The following is a 20112-nucleotide window of genomic DNA, read 5'->3' as shown; positions in this document are numbered from 1 at the left end:
TATTCTTCATCAACTTAATGGAAACAACTAAACAAAAAGATATTAACTTTGATTTTTGTGGTAATTATCAATAAACTCTTCACCTTTATGTTTATTACACTGACATTCCATTTTAATGTGGGTGAGCTGTAAATTCTAAGTAATGGTTTTGTTAAAGTCTTCATTGCTTCTCAGATAGTGCGCGACTGCAGGCATCATAGAGGGTGAAGGAGCTCCTGCAAGGCTGGTCCCCATCTGCAATGCTATTGAAATATTCCTCAGAATGGTGTGACAGCCCAAGAAGAATGCTCTGAATTTCCTCTCTCCCACTATGAGGGCTGTTTCTCCAGCCACCTTCTCGGCTTCTTTATTGTCACTTACAGGAGGAATCAGCTCACAGGTCAGTGGAAGCTTGTTTAAGTGGCAACTATACTCACTTTACTTTATCATAGAGTGCATCAAGAGTACTACCTGATCCAATCTCTGCTGCTATCCACACAAATAAACATATTTCAGGTAGGAATGACTGATCACAGACAGAGGCCTTGTGCTGATCTGGTGTTGAAGGTAAGATATAATTGCACTTTGGAAGACAGAAAGGAAATGAATAAGGATGTTGCCAGAAATTGAGAATTTTATATATGAAGAAAGATTGGATGGGCTGGGGATGTTTTCTTTGGAATCGAGGAGGCTGAGGAGAAATATAATTGTGGAAAATGTTGAGAGATCAGAAAGGATCTATTTAATTAGCACAGATCAAGAAGCAAGAGACAGGTATTTAAAGTAATTGGTGAGAGGGTTAGAAGTGAGAGTTAAAGGGTAACTTTGCACCCCGGGGCTGGTGGGGATTTGGGACTCACTGTGTGAAAGAGTGATACAGGCAGAACCTTCCAAGCACTTGGTTATGCACTTCAGGTTTCGTAACCAAGAGGACTATGGAGCAAGAGCCGGTGGTTGGGATAGGCTAGAAAGCTCATTTTGAGCTAGCATGGACATGACAAGCTGAATGGCCACTTGTTGTGAATCAAACATAAAGTGGACCAATATACAGTGGATACCCTTCAGAACTGAAACTGCATCTGTGTAAGGCAGCTTGCCAATGCTGTCTCAATGAACAGCTAAGGATGGACAATAAATGCTGACCTTGCTAGAAACCCTGTACACCAAGAATGAATTTTATTGTAAATTATAAGTCCTTGGGACTGATATATTTCATGGGGAACCTCTCTGGCTGAAGTTGATCTCTTTTTGGGAGCAGCACTTCTTCAACAGTCAATGAACTAGTTCAAGCACTCCCCCAATGACTGAAATGGTCATGACCCTGACATGGGAACCTCAGCCTGATGTCAGTGATATTACATGTTTGCTTGGTGCTATATTTAGGGATAGTTTCCTTATTAATTTGTCAGGTAAAAACAATGACTGCAGATGCTGGAAACCAGATTCTGGATTAGGGTGGTACTGGAAAAGCACAGCCATTCAGGCAGCATCCGAGGAGCAGGAAAATCGATGTTTTGGGCAAAAGCCCTTCATCAGGAATTTGTCACTGAATGCATAAGCATTAATATCAAAAGATATCCCCCCCTCTGGCAACTTAATTTTTTTTATGAATCAACTTACTCAGACATGTTATGACACACCTCTGAAAGCAAGTGGGATTTGAACTCAGATCATCTGATTCAGAATTTGGGACATTATCACTGCACCGCAGCAACCCCTTCAGTCTAGCTCATATGCATAGATTCAGATGTTAGATCTACCTGGAACAATATTGGAAATGTATAAAGCTGTTTTCTACAGAAATTTCCATCTATTGATGATATGATTTGTTCTGTATGGAAGAGTGAACTACTCTTACCTGTGCATAGTACCTGTGCATAACTTCAGGACATCTCATAGCACATTAGAGCAAATTGGCACAGTGGCTCAATGGTTAGCATTGCTGCCTCACAGTGGCAAGAGCCCAGGTTTGATTCCACCCTTGGGCCACAGTCTGTGTGGAGTTTCTACATTTTCCCCATGTCTGCATGAATTTCCTCTGGGTGCTCCAGTTTCCACAGTCCAAAGATGTGCAGGTGAGGTGGATTGGCCATGGGAAATGCAGGTTTACAAGGAGAGGGTGGGTCTGTGTGGAAATGGAGGGTTGGTGTGGACTCAATGAGCTGAATGGTCTGCTGTAGGGATTCAATGAATTAAGTACATTTGGGGTGGCTGTCACTGTTGTAATAAAGGGAACACAGCAGCCAATTTATGCTGACCAAATTCCCACAAAAAGCAGTGTGATCATGACCAAATCCGCCGGCATCTGGGAACATTCTTCTCTAATGTCACTCTCTTTTTTCCAGCAAACTCTGTTGTGTTTGTTAACAAAAATAAACATTTTTGTGTTTATTTCGGATTTCCAGCAAATGTAGTATGTTGCTTTTACCAAATACATCTTGCTCAGAGATGAGAGAGAAATTATGGCTCAACAGTTGGGGAAGAACAGAGCACTTCCTTGTTTTCTTCCAAAGCCGGGAGATTGCTTAGGACAATTTAATACTCAGCTGAGAGAGAGTTATTAAATTTTTTGAAGAAAATGGGCAAAAGGAAGAAAACAAAATAGGACAAAGTGAATGCTGGAGATCTGAAACAAACAAACAGCCAAAAATTGCTGGAGAAACTCAGCAGGTCTGGCAGTATCTGTAGAGAGAAAATAAAATTATCGTTTTGAGTCCAGTGCCCTTTCTTGAGAAAGGTCTCCATCTGTTCTTCTACATCAGCATGGTATTCCCCAGGGCAACAAAAACAGAAATTGCTAGAAAAGCTCAGCAGGTCTGGCAGTACAGGTGAGAAAAATCAGAGATAACGTTTGAGGTCGAGTGACCCTTCCTCAGAACTGAGTTTTTTCCATGAATGCTGCCAGACCTGCTGAGATTTTCCTGCGATTTCTGTCGATGCAAATCACTGCAGGTGCTGGAATCTGTGCTGAGAACAACAGATTAGGCGCAGCAATTTATGTTTTTGTTTCCGATTTACAGCATCCGCAGTTCTCTCAGTTTGTAATTGATATTCTCAGGGATTAGACTGGAGTACACTGCACTACACACTGAGTCATGATCATAAAACGATTGTGTAAACCTCCTCTGCTTCGCTCCTTCTTATTGGGCCCAATCCTGCCTCCTTATTGGCTTATTGGGTGAGGGCATACCAACCGAGTCCCGAGGGTGGCGTTTTACGCCCCCCTAGTTTCGATTGGTAGAGTCTAGTTTGTTATTTGCGCCTTACTGTGCGGGGGACTGTAGCTTGCGATGGACGGGCCGAGTTCCAGGGTGCGCTCCCTTTTATGTCAGTTTCCCAGTGAAACTCGCTGTTAGTTACATTGTATCCGCGCAGTTGCTACATTATATTCGCGGAGTTGCTACATTGTATCCGCCGGGTTCCACTGCTGTTCTGACCACCTCCTCTCTATCTCATCTTTCCTCTCTGAGTTATGAGAGCTGGGAAATGATTTCCAGAATTGGCCTCTCCTCTCTCCTCCTCCTCCTCGCCGCTGCCTGCCCCGGCGCTCTCTCCTTCGCCTGCGAGGATAAGCCATCATCGCCGGGTTGCTTAAAGGTGACCAGACCTCCTGTTGTCCTGGGTGAGTTCACGAGTAAAGGACGCTCGGTTTTTGTCTATTTATTCAACGTGTTTTGAGACACCCTTTTCATTTTTTTTAAAAAAGTCCATTTCTATGGCCAAGTGTATTATTTTGTTTTAGTGCCCGTGGGCCTGCGATTGAATGCATCATCCTTCCGGTTGAATTTATTTTTTTCTCTGCCTTAAACATGTGAAAATGTCACTTTCTTTAAATCGCTCTATCGACTTATGACAGCTTCAGCCTGACAGTAAAATATTCAATAGCGTTGTTTACCTAATGCATTGTTTAAACATTTATAAATGGATTGGGTAATTATTGTATAGATAATATTTCTACTGTCCCTAATGTTCGCTTTTCCAACGACTAACTGCACCGAAGTAGAAATAAACTGCGTGAGGTGTTTCTTTGTTGGTGTTTGCCACCGAGTAGTACTGAGCTGTATGTGTAGTGACTGGGAGAAGTGAGGTAAAGCGCAGGCCAGTGTTCCTGAGCTGTCCCTGCCGCACATTGGCACATTGTTTTGTTTTAATGTGAAAGTGAATGCAAGTGTTCGCCCTTCAAACAATCATACTGAGTTTAATGCCTATACTGTATTTTCATTTAATGTTGTTTTGAACTGTAGTAGCAGAGTAATAGAGATGTACAGCGTGGAAACAAATCCTTCGGCCCATCCTGTCCGTGCCGACCAGTTATCCCAACCCAATCTAGTCCCACCTGCCAGCACCTGGGCCATATCCCTCCAAACCCTTTCTATTCATGTACCCATCCAAGTGCCTCTTAAATGTTGCAATTGTACCAGCTTCCACCACATCCTCTTTCAGCTCATTCCATACACGTACCATCCTCTGTGTGAAAAAGTTGCCTGTAGGTCTCTTTTATATCTTTCCCCTCTCACCCTATCCCTATGCTTTCCAGTTCTGGACTCTCCGACCCCAGGGAAAAGACTCCTTTTCATCACAACTGGAAAACTTGATTGATGAGGAGGAATTGAATGGATTGGGATAATACTCGCTAGGTGAAAGTGAGGACTGCAGATGCTGGAGATCAGAGCTGAAAATGTGTTGCTGGAAAAGCGCAGCAGGTCAGGCAGCATCAAAGGAGCAGGAGAATCGACGTTTCGGGCATGATTCCTGAAAAAGGGCTCATGCCCAAAAAGTCGATTCGCCTGCTCCTTGAATAATACTCGTTATATTTAGAAGAATGGGGGGGGGAGCGGAATCTTACAGAAACACATTAAAATTATGAAGGGAATAGGATAAGATGGAAGCAGGGAGGTTGTTTCCACTGGTGGGTGAAACTAGGTGGGCATAACCTCAAAATAAGGGGGAGCGGAGTTAGGACTGTGCTGAGGAGGGACTCCTTCACCCAGAGGGTTGTGAACCTGTGGAATTCCCCCACCCAGTTAAGCAGCTGAGGCCACCTCATGGAATGTTTTTAAGGCAAAGATAGATTTTTGACCAGTAAAGGAATTAAGAGTTATGGTGAGTGGGCAGGTAAGTGGAGCTGAGTCCATAAGAAAATCAGCCATGATCTTAATGAATACGGAGCATGCTCAAGGGGGCCAGCTGATGGGCTCCTGCTGTTATGTACTTCACAGCCAGTGAAGCCAAGTCGCTGTTGCAAAGTAGGTAAACACAACAGTTGGAGATCAATGATCGAAGTTGATTGACAAAACAAGCAATGGTAACCTGGAAAATGTATAAGTGAACCCGTTTTGGTGTAAATGTGCTGAAATGTTACTGTGGGACAGGTATATAGATTCATATTAGGTGAAGGACCATATAACCATGTCTTGGAAACCCATCTAGTTCACTCTCCTTTAGCGAGGGAGGTCTGTTGTCCTGTCCTGGTCTGGCATGCATTTTCTCCAGATCCACAGCAGTACAGTTTACTCAAAGCTGGGAAATTAGGAACAGACAATAAGGAATGGTCTAGCCAGTGGTTCCCATAACACACCAACAAATACAAATATCAAGTGTTATGAAAGCCACAACACAAACAGATGTTATTGAATGGCAGAGCAGGCACCGGATCTCCCAGTTCTGCTTCTGACTCTGATGTTCACCTACGTTGAATGGTTAGAATTTGGAATGCACTGCCTTTCTGCTGCCCGTGCTTCAGTCGAGACATTCCAAGGAAGAGAATTGAAGGATTGTTGAAAGGAGGAGGATTTTCAGGACTGTGGAGAAAAGGTGGCATTAAGTAACCAACACCAACATGATAAGCAAAGGCCCCTGTGCTATAACCATTCTATGATTACATTCTAAGCTGCCAAAAACAACAATTGACCAGATAATCTGTTTGAATGAGACGAATGAGAGATGGACTTTGGTTGAGATAACAGGAGAACTTTGCTCATCTTTAAATTGCATCCTTCCAAGGTGGTAGAAATTTTGTTTAAAACTTGGCAGCGTTGAATATAACCGTGCTCTTTATTACTGCACGGAAGTTGTCGCCTCGCTTTAGTGCTCAAGTGCATGAATTTTTCGTCGACAAAACAGAACTCCCCATCTGATCCACCATCAAAGCTGCTGGTTGTGGAACTTTGTGTGCAAATTAGCTGCCTCGCTTGCTTGGTGAATGCATTTCAGAAATAATTCCTTGGTTTTTGAAACATTTTTGTCATGTCCTGAGCATGTGCGAAGTAACTAAATGAACAAGTTCTTTTCACAGATTTAATGGGGATGGTTGAGGAAGGGCAGTTGGAGTGGTTTGTCTTGATCAGTTAAACTCCTCCTTTACCCCCGAAATATTTAGTTGCAAGGTTGAATGTATCGAAACAAGAACAGAAGTTGCTGGAAAAGCTCAACAGTTCTGGCAGCATCTGTGGAGAGAAATCAGAGTTCATGTTTTGGGTTGAGTGACCCTTCCTCAGAACTGGAATAGTCTGAATCTGGCATCAATGCCTTTGCTTTACAACTGAGTCTGTTTCAGAAGTAGTTAAGTTGGAGTTGTCAGATGAAGTAGTTCATTTTTATCATTAACTAACTACACGTCTTTCTGCATTACTGTCAATTCCTGACTTCTGCTATTGTACATAAATTTTACGTTGCCTAATTCTGCTACCGCAGTACAAGGAATATGGTGCTTATAGTTGAGGTATTATTTTGTATGTGGGATCTGATTGACACTACTATCAGCCCTGCTTAGCTTACTTGATAAGCCTTATTCTGCATTGTTTTACTGAGTATTGGAAATCTTTGCCCCTGTTCCAAAGGAGCTTAGGTTGTAAAGATAACTTTCAAAAATGACAATTTTATATTGATGAGGGACGTTCCGGATTAGGATGTCTTGTTGCAAAGTAGGTTGTGTGTCTGCCTCGCAGCCAGAAGCTACATGTTTAAGTCTCATTCCAGGACTTGATCAGCAAGGAAGACATGCTAATACCATTGCCTAACAGGTTGAGTATCAATGCTTAAATCTTTCAAACACATACCCACTGATGTAAAAGAGGGAGAGATTCCTGGTCAGTCAGGTAATGGAAAGAAGCTCCATGCTACAACATGTAAGTAAAGGTATATGTTGCCTGAGAAATCTAGATTCACTTGTGGGCTAGTTGGATCTGTAGCCTGGAGGCTGTTGTGCATCTAATGGGTGCCAGCAATAAAAGGTTTGACTCCCATTCTAGTGGGATGGATCTTCCTCCTTGTCGCTGTGGATTAGACTTGCCTTCCTGTGAGAAACTCCAAGATGATGACGATTCAGAGTTATAGAAGTAACGTGCAAATTCAGAGAGAGTAATCTTTAAAATTGAAATATAAACAGAAAGTATTGGAGAAACTCAGCAGGTCTGGCAGCATCAGTGAAGAGACAAACGCAGTAAATGTTTTGGGTCCCCTATAACTCTTCTAGAATGGAAGCCTGAGTTCATGCTCTGAGGTTGTTGAACACAATGTTGAAGGATGTGAAGTCTCAATGAAAACTGAGGTGCTGTTTCCCCCCTTCAAGTTTGCTTCGGGCTTCACTTAAGCACTGCAGCAGGCCTGGAACAAAACTGTTGTCGGAGAACAAGATGGTAGGTTGAAATGTTCAATAGTTGGAGCCTTGCTTGTGGGCACAGTAGACGCAATCCCAGTTTATGTTTGGTTTTGCCAATGTCGAGCAAACCACGTTTTGAGCACTGAGTACAGTAGACTAGAGTGAAAGTAAATTGCTGCTTCACCTGGAAGATATGTTTGGGATCTTGGACATTGAGACAGGAGGAAAAAAATCACATTGAGACAGGTGATTGGACTACGATTGTGTATGGAAAGGGGCCAGGATGGGGTGAAAATTTGTTGGGAGTGACAGAAGAGTGGACAAGACTGTCATGAAGAGGGAAGAAGAAGGTGTGTTTCGTAGTGCCTCCTGCTGGAGGTGATGGAAATGGCGGAGGATGATCTTTTTGAATACAAAAGTTGATAGGGTAGAAAGTGAGGATAGGGAGCACCATATCATTGTTATGAAATGGAGAGGAAGGGGTGAGGGCAGAAATGCAGGAAGTGGGTTAGACGGGGCTGGAAACTGTGTGTCAGCCATGGAGTTGGGGACGGATATGGGGAAATCCTTGATTGAAAGGGAAAGGAACATGCATTGGCTTTCCCCCATCAATGGAACAGTTGCAACAGAGGTGGAGAGACTGAGAATGGTATGGAGCCCTGCAAGAAACAGAGTGTGAGGAAATCTGGTCAAGGTTACTGTGGGAGTCAGTGGGATTGGAGTGGGTATGAGTGGACAGCCTAATTCAAGAAATGGAAGTCAAAGAAGGGAAGAGTCAGATTCCCCAGGGAAGGATGTACATTGGAAGCAAAACTGTTCCAATTCTGGGTCAGAGCAAGAAGCAGCACCAGTGGTATAATTGATGTAACAAAGAGTTTTAGGAGGGGGCCCCATTTAAGACCAGAAAATGGAATCTTCCACATACTCTTGCAAGAGACAGGCATAACAGGGACCTGTGTGGGGACTCAAATCAAGTTGTACTTGGAGAAATGAAATGCATTAAGGGAGATTTTGTTCAACATAAGAACAAGTGTAGGCGGACACAGATGGATGGTGGATAAGGACTATTCAGGAGTCCTTTTCAAAGAAGAAATGTTGAGTATTCAGACCATCCGGCTGAAGGATTGAGCTGTAGCTGTGCTATATGTCCATGGTGGGCTACAAAACTGGAAATTGTGGAACTGATACATTTAGCTTATAAATTATAGAAACAGGATTAGATCATTTGGCCCATCAAGTCGGCTCCACCATTAGATTATGTTTTGTTGATATTTCTTAACCCCATTCTCCTGCCTTCTCCCTGTACCCCTTGATATCCCTAAGAATCATGAATTCTGCAATGGGGTGAGCAAGAAACACCATTTACATCTCTTCTGGCACTTTTTCTTAAAAGTGGGAAGTGACGGAATGAGGGGAGCAAAAACAGTCGAAATAGGAAGGAGTTAATTCAGTGGGATAGGAACAAGCAGACCTATCAGATCAGTCCTGTTTTATGGATTTTGGGAAGGAGGTCGAAGTGGGCAGTGCAATAGGGTTGCAGCACTAATGAGGTGGGAAGATGCGTATGGGAGATTTCTAGTGGAGACTAGGTCAGTGCCAGTCCTGAAAACAACAGCTTGGTGAGTGGTGGCATCATGATTCAGGAGGAATTAGGATGATCTATCAGAGAGGTGGCATTCATTCTTTCTAAAGCCTGTCCCTGTTTGAATAGTTGACTTCAAGAAACTGAATTTTTGATACTAGCTAAATGCATTTTTTTAATCTAAGGGTTTTAGCTGCCTTTGATGTCACTGTCAGACCAAAGTAAAGACTATTCCTGGAATTTTAACTCTGGTTACTTCCTCGTTTCACACATCCTCCTGCTTATTGTGTTTATCTTCCCATTGATCTTTCTCACTGGAGGAATGCATTTGTTTACTCCATGTTTATTCCTCTCACTGCCTCTCTTCATTTCTTGTTCTGTAGGTTTGTGCTCATCCCTTTCTATTGTATATACTCGGAATATTTCATACATCAATAAGTCATCAATTACTTAGGGATGTGTCTGAACTAAAATAAGGAATTAGCTTGGCATGTTTGTTCAATTCATACATACTTTCTCAAATTAGCTTTTTTTGGTTGGAATGTTGCTATCTTTTAATGCCCCAGGTGATGTGCATGCACACAGACCATCACTAGAATAGCTTAAAATGAGGCTGCCACTCCGATCAAGTGAAAGCCACCTACAACACTATCTGTAGGTTACATCTCAGACTAGGGAACCACAGCACGAAGCTGGGAAGTGGGGTCACGGTAAGGTCATTTCTTCTTAAATGGTCACAATCAGCAATGAGTACGATACAATGTGTGTGCATCTTAGTGTTCACTGTTCCACAAGGATCAGCCATTCAGCATCTAAATCAGCTGTGAAATCCAGGAATGGGCAGCAAGTTCTGAAACATTCCAACATCTGAAATATTCCTACACCACAGCAGCGACTGTGCTTTAAAAGTACTAAGTTGGCTTAAACACGCATAGGGACTTTTTGGGCTTATGAAAGGTACTTTATGAATGCATGCCATTTCTGCTTGAATGTGGAGCAGCCAGAGGGGAGTCTGGACCCAGCATGCAGTGGGGATGGTGAAATCCCAGAGTTTATAGGTACCCTGCAGGATTAGGAATGAAGCCCAGTGTGTGTATTAGTGGATTGGACATGAATGATATATATCAACACATGGAGTTACATTAGCTTAGTCAGTAACCAAACAGGACAGCTCTCCTTCGGTACAGGAGCTTTCCTGTATTGTTGTTTGCCGATGGATTAAAACACACTGAAAGTCCATCTGGGTGCAGCAAACTATTTAATGTGGCCTTTTCATTTAAGGCAGATCTGAATTATTGCTGCTAATTGCAAGCTCGTGGCATCACTTAAGGGACTTTTGAGTATGGCCTGGTGTGCAGTAAAAAAGCCCCATTTAAAACTGCTGTGTGTGACACCAATCTCAAGATCCATCCCCTCCCCTCCCCCAACTCCAGCCAACTCATGGTTAACACACAGTCATATTCTAGAGGTCAGCAGTTCTGTGGAACTTCATTACAGTGGCAGTACGCCAGAGATTTGATCCTTCTATCCTTCTAATTGGAGCTGATGAAGTTGCCAATTTAAAGTGGCCAGTATTTAAATATATTTTGTAGCATCAACCAGCAACCTTGCCAAAATGCAAGTGTTTTTCAATGGATGTAATAATTCAGTCTTTCCTTGTAGCTCATATTCTCTAGCACAGGCTGATAAATTGGGTGGTGTTAGTCTGTCAGGTTCGAAACTCTCACTTGGAATAGGAGGAGCCTCTTTTTTTCGTTTTTTTTGGATGACTGCATAACTAGCAAAGCCAGCTCATCCTTATCTCCCCTTGAAAGTGGTGTATTGCATTGCTGCTGCATTCCATGTGGTGCAGGCCATAAGAATCATAGAATCCCTACAGGGTGGAAACAGGACCTTCAGCCCAACAAGTTCACAAACTGACTCTCTGAAGAGTAACCCACCCAAACCATTCCCCTGCCCTATTATCCTATATTTACCTCTAACCAGTGTATCTAACGCATACAACCCTGAACATCCTTAGCATGGCCAGTTCACCTAACCTGCACGTCTTTGGATTGTGGGAGGAAACCCACGTAGACACAGAGAGAATGTGTAAACTTCACGCAAACAGTTATCTGAGGCTGGAATTGAACCTGGGTCCTTGGGGTTGTGGGGCAACAGTCCTAACCACTGAGCCGCTGTGCAGACCCCTGAAGGGCTTATGCTCGAAACGTCGAATTCTCTATTCCTGAGATGCTGCCTAACCTGCTGTGCTTTAACCAGCAACACATTTTCAGTGGCAACAAGAGTGGGTCACTTTGGTCCATCAAACTTAGTCAATGACAAAGTAAGATCATGGCCGATCTGACTGAGACATGAACACCACTTTGCTTTCTGCCCCTCCATAATCCTTAACTCCCTTGTAGAAAAAAAATCCCTTTTAAATCGGCCTTGAACATATTTGATGATCCAGCCTCCACTGGTCTCTAGGTAAAATTATTACAAACATTGACACCTCCTTGAGCAAAGAAGTTCCTCCTTGTTGCTGTCTTAAATCAGAGATGCTTTCCTTCAAAATCTGTGCCCCTTTTGTCCAGATTTTGCCATGGTGGTGGTGGGGGGCGGTGGCAGGGGCGCGGGTGGGGGGCGGTGGCAGGGGCGCGGGGGGGGTGGCAGGGGCAGGGGGGCAGCAGCATCCTCTCTCACCATTTACCCCATCAAGCCCCCTCAATCTTTTTTTCCTTACAGGGCCACCTTTCATTCTTCTTAACTCCAATGATTATAGGCTCAAACTTTTATCATGTAAGAATTACTTTATTCTAAAAACCAGCTTGCACCAACATCACTGTTAAGGTTGGAATTACAGGGATCCAGTGCTAGTGAATGATTCTGCATTATAATTTGGAATGTAATAGATGATAAATAGATCTGAAATCCTCCAAGCCTAAGGAGCAGAGGAAAGAAATCCATTTGCAGTTTTCTTTTGACTTGCATGCACTTGTAAATCTGTTTTTCTTTTCCTATATTAAGTGCGACAAGCTGGAGTGTACCAGTAAACATGTGGCACACTTCAGTCACATGACTGACTGTTACTAAATAGATTGAAAAACAAGCTACTCACATCACCGTGTCAATCAGAGGAAATTAAATTGGTAGAGAACTTAGATCTGTTTCTCATTGGAAAAGAAAGGTGGAGAATAGAGTCGCAGCAGTAGTTATATATACATTATTTACAATGGATATGTTAGAAAATCAAAATGACAAGATTCAGAAGATGTTACAATACTTTTACCTGAAAATTATCATGAGCTTTGAAGGAAGTGGTCTTGTGTTGACATTTGGTTGTGAAGTTTGCACGTGGTTGATGCAATCCATGAATTAGCCCAGGAAGACCTTGTGGTGTGAAACAACTGGAACTGAACTAAAATTGAATCCCTTCTTTGAATGGAGCATTTTTTGTGTGTTGCAGGTCTTCAAATGGGCACGATGTTGCTTGTAGTTATGCCTCTTAAGCTGAGGGCAGTATATTTAAAGCAAGAGCCACTGTTTAAGAGTTTAGTCAAAAATGCATTATATTAAGAGTTGCATTGCTGTTGTTCAAATGCCAATAATAATGAAAAACCAGACTGAGGCATTTATTGATTCTGATTCAGTTCAGTGTTACTGATGCTCACAGATATACATGTATTAGTATACTTACTAATCATCACTGCATTCTTCTGGGCAGTAGCATGACAAACATTTCACTGTGTGCTCTCTCATGCAAGTGTTGCAATCAATTCAATATGGCTCTTTGCAGACAATCCTGCACCTACTATCAACTGCTAACCATTGATGTGGAACCTGCAGACAGGGCAACACGAGAGATCAATTACATTAGCTGGACAATTGTCACTAGTGCTTCCTTGGACCAAAGCAGTGAAGCCATTAGCAGCATTTTGTCACCATCTGACAGAAGGTGTGTACAGTGGTCAACCTGTTTAAAGGAATAATTTTTTTTCTATTCACTTGCTCTTTGCATCTTTTACTGTGTTGTCCAGGTACCCAGCTAAACATAGGAAAGAATCTGTCATCGTCTTAAAATCTTCCTGCTCTTGGTGATGGGTGCTACGTTGTTGAGTAACTTATTGTAGATGTTTGGTTGCATTACTGATATTGCATTAGTCACCTGACCTGTCTGTAAGAGCAGGATTTCATAACGTTGATAGTTTAAGGTTGTATTGTTTTAAGTAGTCAGTTTATGGCATGAATGTATTGCATTCTATCTTTTTAAAAATTCATTTATGGGATATGGGCAATAGGCTATGCCAGTATATATTGTCTATCTCTTGAGAAAAGAATGGTGCCTTTAATGCAGTCCATTTAGTGTGGGTAGACATAAGGTACTATTATTGAGAGAGATCCAGGATTTTCACCAAGCAACATTGAAAGAACAGTGATGTATTTCTATGTCAGGATGGTGAGAGACTGGAGGGGCTCTTGCAGGTGGTGATGTTCCAGTGAATGCCCTTGTCATTTAGCTGGTCATGGTTATGGGTTTGGAAGGGGCTATCTAATGAGAATAGGTGAATTTCTGCAGTGTATCTTGTAGGTGGTCAGTAGCTACAGTACATACTATCAGTGAGGAGAGAATCAATGCTTGTGGATTAATTGCCAGTCAAGCAGACTGCTTTATCCTGGATGCTGTCAAGCTTCTTGAGTATTGTTAGAGCTACACCTGCTCGGGTAACTGGGGAGTATTCCACCACACTCCTGAATTGTGATGGAGGGAGGAAGAACGCATTCTTCAAAATAGGTGGACATCTGGGATGCTTGAGGGTGGAATGTCTCCTCATCAGAGCCGATTATGGTGGAGGTGGAGGAATTGGGAGAACAAGGTGGAGTTCCTGCAGAATATTGGGTGGGAGGAGGTGTAATCCAGGTAGTTGAGAGTCTGTAGGTTTATAGTAAATGTCCGTCTTGAGACGGAGATGACCAAATCGTGTGCTAATTGCCTAAAAGATGGAACAATTCAGTACACCAACCCACACTGAGCACAGATACAAGAACTCTCCACAGTTTGATTATATAAAAGAAAATTCCCTTTGGCTCAAGAGGTAGCTAGTGTCTCAGTTATGTCCCCTGTATCACTGTTGTGCAATATCAAGCTAAGGCATGGTATCTTGCTTTGATCTTTCCCAGTAAACATGATGGTAGTACTCCCTATTATATAATTGTACTGAGCCAATTGTTTACAAAGAGACTGTTAACCTTGGAGCAGTTACCCAGTCCTCCAATTCATGTGACTATTGTAGTTGCTGTTGAGAAACCTAAAAGTTTGAGTGCAAGAACAATTGCAATAAAAGTTAAAGAATGGAGATGAAAATGTAGAAGAGCTGACTAGACAGAGAAGCTTGGTTTTAAAACTCGGTCAGATAAGGGAGGAAAGAATGATGGGTAGATAGTGCACTGCTGTGAAGTAATCCACAGCAAATAAATTAAGTTGTGTGATTTTTCTGTTTAATCATCTTCACGTGAAACTTTGCATACAAAACACCACACAGTGCCTTCATATCAGTTTGTTGTTAATCTCACAACTATATTAAGAAATTTAGAGAATTAGTAGAAGGTGCAGCAGTACAATGTATCTTGCAACAGGATTCAAAGCAAAAAGAGAGGCAATGTCCAAGATGGTTTTATGTTGGAGAAATGCTTACACTCCAATTGCAACAGTTTTCTTTCTTCTTTCTTGGGATGTGGGATCACTGGCAAGACTGGCATTTGTTGCACCTCCCTGGTTGGTCTTTAACAAAGTGGCTGTTTTAAACTGATTTGATTGAATCAGGTTTATTGCTACATGTACTCCCATGAGTACAGTGAAAAGTTTACAAATCACCACTTATGGCGCATTCATTGGTAAAATGGTACCTAGGCACAGAATTTTAATACAAAGCACAGCAATAAACAAAACAAAGTTTAAAAAGTTAAACATTACAGTCCTTCTTACTAAAAAGTAGAAAACAAAGAAACACAGTTAACAGTTCAACATCACAGCCCATAAGTGACTGGCCATGCTGGGCTCACACTCCAAATCATTGGGCAGTTCAGGGTAACTCATGTTACTGTGGATCTGGAGTCTCATAGAACAGACTTGATAAGGAGGCAATTTTTCACCACCAAAGGAAATCCGTGAGCCACGTGGGTTTTTTAGAACCATCACTTTGTGGTTTCCATTGGACCGGCTGTTAAGTCCAGATTTCAGTGAATTCAAATGTCACCATTTGCCATGGTGAGAATTGGACCTGTGTCCCTGGAACATTAGCCTGGGGTTCAGGTTACTAGTCCACTGACAATACCATTTGCATTTGGAAAACTATTGTCCCAATCATGCAAGAGATGTGCCATTGTTTTTTCACTGTTACATATTACTGAAAGCCATATTACTAAGATGGTCTGCCTTCTGATTAGATTCAGACACCAGTAACAACTACTTACACCGACATCAAACATTTTGTTGCACTCAAGACGCTAAGGACCTTCACAGGAATACTCTCAAATGAACTATAACACTAAGCTACATGGGAATACATCCATGCAGGTAATCAAAAACGTAATCAAATTGGTAAATGTTAAGTAGCAACTTCAAGAAGGAAGAGAGAGGTGTAGAAGTTTGGGGAAGGAAGTTTGAGTTGATAAGTTCACAGCTGCTGAAAACCCAACCACCAGCAATAGTGCAATTATAATCAGAGTTGTGCAAAAGGCAAGACTAGGAAAACAAGCAAATATGTAGGAAGTTATTACAGAGGCCGTTGAGAAGAAGTATGAGAGCTTTAGACTTGGGGTGTTGCTTAAGTAGGAATTGGTGGAGGTCAGTGTACACTAGGTGATGGGGGGAGGAATGTTGGCCGGATGGGACGTGGTGCCTGTGACAGCGCAGTTTGGATAAGTTCACAAAATGTAAGGTGTGACTGACCATGAATGAGTTTGAGTAGTCCAGTCCAGCAGTATCAAAGAAATGGATGAGGATTCCAACAGCATAAAAGTGGGAGTGTCACAAGTGTGGAAATAGCTGCTGCAGGTAATTATCCTATAAATGCCCGTTTATTAAACACAACTTGATTGGAACGTGATTTGTGAATTGCGGAGTTTTTTTTTGTATAAAGCGAACTCCCATTTGCTGTTATGCGATTCCATCCCCAGCACTAGCTGAACAGCAAAACCCAGCCTCCGGATCCTCAGTCTGCAAAATACAAATTTGGTGTGTTCTGTTAAAACAGGAATACAATCAGCTCTACAAGCCTTGAAACTTAGTTTGAAACTGGAATTGTAGTCTACATTTAGAAGGAGCTTTGATTACTAAACAGTGATCTCGGACTACGCCTCATTCTCTGCAACTGGATCCTCAGTTTCCTGACCCACAGGCCACAATCAGTGAAGACTGGGGACAATATTTCACCCTCACTAACCCTCAACACTGGAGCCCCCCAGGGGTGCGTACTCAGCCCCCTACTGTACTCACTGTATACCCATGACTGCATCGCTAAAAACCAGACTAATGCCGTTTACAAGTTTGCTGATGCCACCACCATAGTCAATCGAATCACAATTGGCACTGAAACAGACTATAGATGGGAGGTGGAAGACCTGGTAAAAATGGTGCACTGAGAACAACCTAGCTCTCAATGCCAGCAAAACCAAGGAACTCATTATTGACTTTCAGCGGGATGTTACTCCTGCCCCCCTACACATTAACAGCACAGGGGTGGAACGAGTGGAGAGTGTCAAGCTCCTGGGAATGGTCATCCACAACAAGCTTTCTTGGACTCTTCATGTGGATACACTGGTTACAGAGGCCCAACAACATCTCTTTTTCCTCAGGCAGCTGAGGAAATTTGTCATGACGGCAAATACCTTTGCCAACTTTTATAGATGCACCATTGAGAGCATTCTGTCTGGATGTATCACTACCTGATGTGGCAACTGTACCCTTCAAGATCGGAGACAGTTACAGAGAGTGGTGAACTCAGCCTGGCCAATCACAAAGGCCAACCTCCAGTCTATAGAATCCATCTACCGGACCCCCTGTCAAGGAAAGGCCGCCAGCATTCTTAAAGATCCATCCCACCCTGGCATTGCTTTTCTACAACCTCTACCATCGGGGAGAAGGTACAGAAGCCTGAACACACGCACCAGCCGGTTGAAATAAGTTTCTACCCTACTGTTGTTAGAATATTGAATGGATCCTCAAACTCTTAGCACTCACCTGTACCTGTGTTTTTGGTTTTGCCACTGTTTACCTATTATTTACTTATCTATGCTACTTAACTCTGTGATCTGCCTGTATAGCTCTCAAAACCAAAGCTTTTCACCGTGCTTCAGTATACGTGACAATCAATTCAATTCAGTTCAATTCAACTCGACTCAAACCTGGAGAGAATCTTGGAGGACTGGACTCTGCGTTTGGCATCACGTGGTCAGTCTCACCTCGTGTGCTTTCTGATGAAGAGCTTTGTGAAAGTTACAGTCCTGTAGTTAGTGGTCTTAGTGTTAAAATGTTACACTTACTGTATTATTGCATTAAAATTATGAGATTCAAAGATTGACTTAGACTGTGCTATCATTTGTGTTAAGCTAGTTATCATTTTTGTTTCAATTTTTACTAGTATTTTTGGTGGTTCGCCCTAACCCTGTTTGTCCCATAAGCCCCATTATATATTGTGCAATTTTCTACAACAGTGTTGTATGGGAACACAATTACTGCAATATAGGAGATCTACCTGTATTTGTGATGAGATGTGTATGTGGGTTCAAAAGCTGAAGTAGAGCTAGATATTGTCAGCGACATGAACGGTTTTTCCAGGATGTTGCCGAAAGAAAACATGTAAATGAAAAATAGGACAGGACCAAGTGGTCAGTCGAAGAAGCTTAATGTTTTCTGTTATATTCCATTCTTAACTGAACAAAACTAATTTTTACTGGTGCTTTTTTTCTTTGGTTTAATACCAAGAAATTTAAAAGGAATTGCTGAAACCCTCAACTTCTAGCAATACATTCTGTAGGTGCTGGATGTTATTGCCTGTGTTTATGTAAATACTGAAAAGCTGCATTCAAAGACAGAATAAGTGAGTAAACAATTTGGTCAGTTGAAATGATTTATTGTGCTGTATGTTTTACTGCTGTTTGTTCATGAGATGTGTGTCACCCAGTAAGGGCAGCATTTACTGCCTATATGTAATTACTCTCAATGGTGACGTGTCTTCTTGAACCCCTGGAGTCCATGGTTCATCCTCCGTGCTGTTGGAAAGGAAGATCCAGGATTTTCACTCCACAACAGTGAAGGAACACTAATGTAGTTCCAAGTGAGGGAGGCATTGATGAGTTGCTGCACTGCGTTTGTAGATTGACCCACAATGGCAGCAGTGTATACCTTGATGAAGGGAACACATGTTGGAGATAATAAGATTTCATCATGTGAATTGCTTTGTACTGGATGGTATTGATCCTCTTGAAGCTGCATTCATTCAGGCAAATGGGAGTATTCTATCACACACCTGACTTGAGCCTTAAAGGTGGTGGGCAGCTTTGAGGAGGCAGATGGGGAGTTACTCATAGAAACTCCTTGTTAAAAGCAAGGAATTCTAACTCTTGCTGTCACAATGTGCATATGGCTGGTCCAGTTCAGCTTTTAGTCAGTGGTAACCTGGAGATGTAAGGGATTAGTGATTGTAATGCCTTGCAACATCAAAGGGAAACATCAACATCAACATCTTGTTAGAGATGGTCATCACTTGGCACCTGTGGTATGAATATTGTTTGCCACTTTTCAGTCAAAGCCTGAATGTTGTCCAGTTTTGCTGCATACGGACACAGACTCTTTCGGTGTCTGAGGGGTTGCGAATATTGCTGAATGTTGTGCAATCATCAGTGAACATCTCCAGTTCTGACCTTTATGAGGGAGAGAGCATCATTGCAGCAGCTGAAGATAGTTGGGCCTGGGACAGTACCCTGAGGAACTCCCTGAGTAGATTGACCTCCAACAGTCACAACCACCTTTCTTTGTACCAGCTATGGTCCTAACCAGCTTCAGTCATCATGGAGAGGAATACAGGAGGCAGATCACCTGAATAGTCTTCCACTCTCCTCTGAGTAACCAGGAACGTGCTCTTTCTCAATCTATAATCTACTTCTACATTACAGCAGCAGTTTGACTATTCTTTTGAGAAACATGGGGATTCCACATGAGGTTTGACCCTGTAGTGACCGTAGAAGTATTTCAGATGAACATCTTCACCTGATCTGATCTAGTGCTGCTCCATATCATTTGAACTTGAACTTGACATGGCAAATGTACTGTCTCTCCCCTCGGTCATGCATCAGGAAATCCACCAAATGTTGAGCAGTCCACTAATCTCCTCCTAGAAAGTGTCTTACGCACGGATACTGGTTGAATTTGATGCGCATTATTAAACAATTGTGTCTTACCATCAAGGTTGAAGCTGCTAAATTGGTGAGAGATGTGGTATAAAGTACTTTTTATCTTTAACATGTTTTGTGTTACTGTTGATTCAGGCTCTGCCCTTTTGAGTAATTAATGTGTTAATTTGCACGATTGAGAATTCAATGTCTTTTTGGCTTCCACCCAGCTCTTGGCACATGGGTAGACTCCAAATTCCTCATAAGATTCTCATGTGCTCCATGTCGATTTTTATTTGCTGACGTTGTATCCCTACAATAGGCACATTAGATCATAGCTGGCTCTGCTGCTCTGCTGTAAAGCTTTCTGATATTGCTTTTAATATTAATGTATAAATATCACATCTAGCGCATATCTTTAACATTTTGTCTGTGATGAGTATCATAAAGGAGAAACTGAGGACCGCAGATGTTAGAGAATCAGAGTCAAAAAGTGTGATGCTAGAAAAGCACAGCAGGTTGGGCAGCATCCAAAAGGCAGAAGAGTCGATGTTTTATGCATAAAGCCTTCATCATGAAT

General features: G+C 42.2%; 1 protein-coding gene across 1 annotated transcript in view; it reads left to right on the top strand.

The window, feature by feature from the left end:
* Window positions 1–3258: 3258 nt before the first annotated feature.
* Window positions 3259–20112, top strand: part of LOC132823991 (phospholipase A2 group XV-like) — a 41703-nt gene continuing 24849 nt past the window's right edge. The window contains exon 1 of the mRNA XM_060838193.1: window positions 3259–3601. Within this exon, the coding sequence (XP_060694176.1) occupies window positions 3466–3601 (136 nt within the window). The 5' untranslated portion in view covers window positions 3259–3465. The remainder of the gene's footprint in view (window positions 3602–20112) is intronic.

Source organism: Hemiscyllium ocellatum, chromosome 17 (assembly GCF_020745735.1).
Source record: "Hemiscyllium ocellatum isolate sHemOce1 chromosome 17, sHemOce1.pat.X.cur, whole genome shotgun sequence".
Lineage (NCBI taxonomy): Eukaryota > Metazoa > Chordata > Chondrichthyes > Orectolobiformes > Hemiscylliidae > Hemiscyllium > Hemiscyllium ocellatum.
This window is presented reverse-complemented; position numbering and strand designations above follow the sequence as displayed.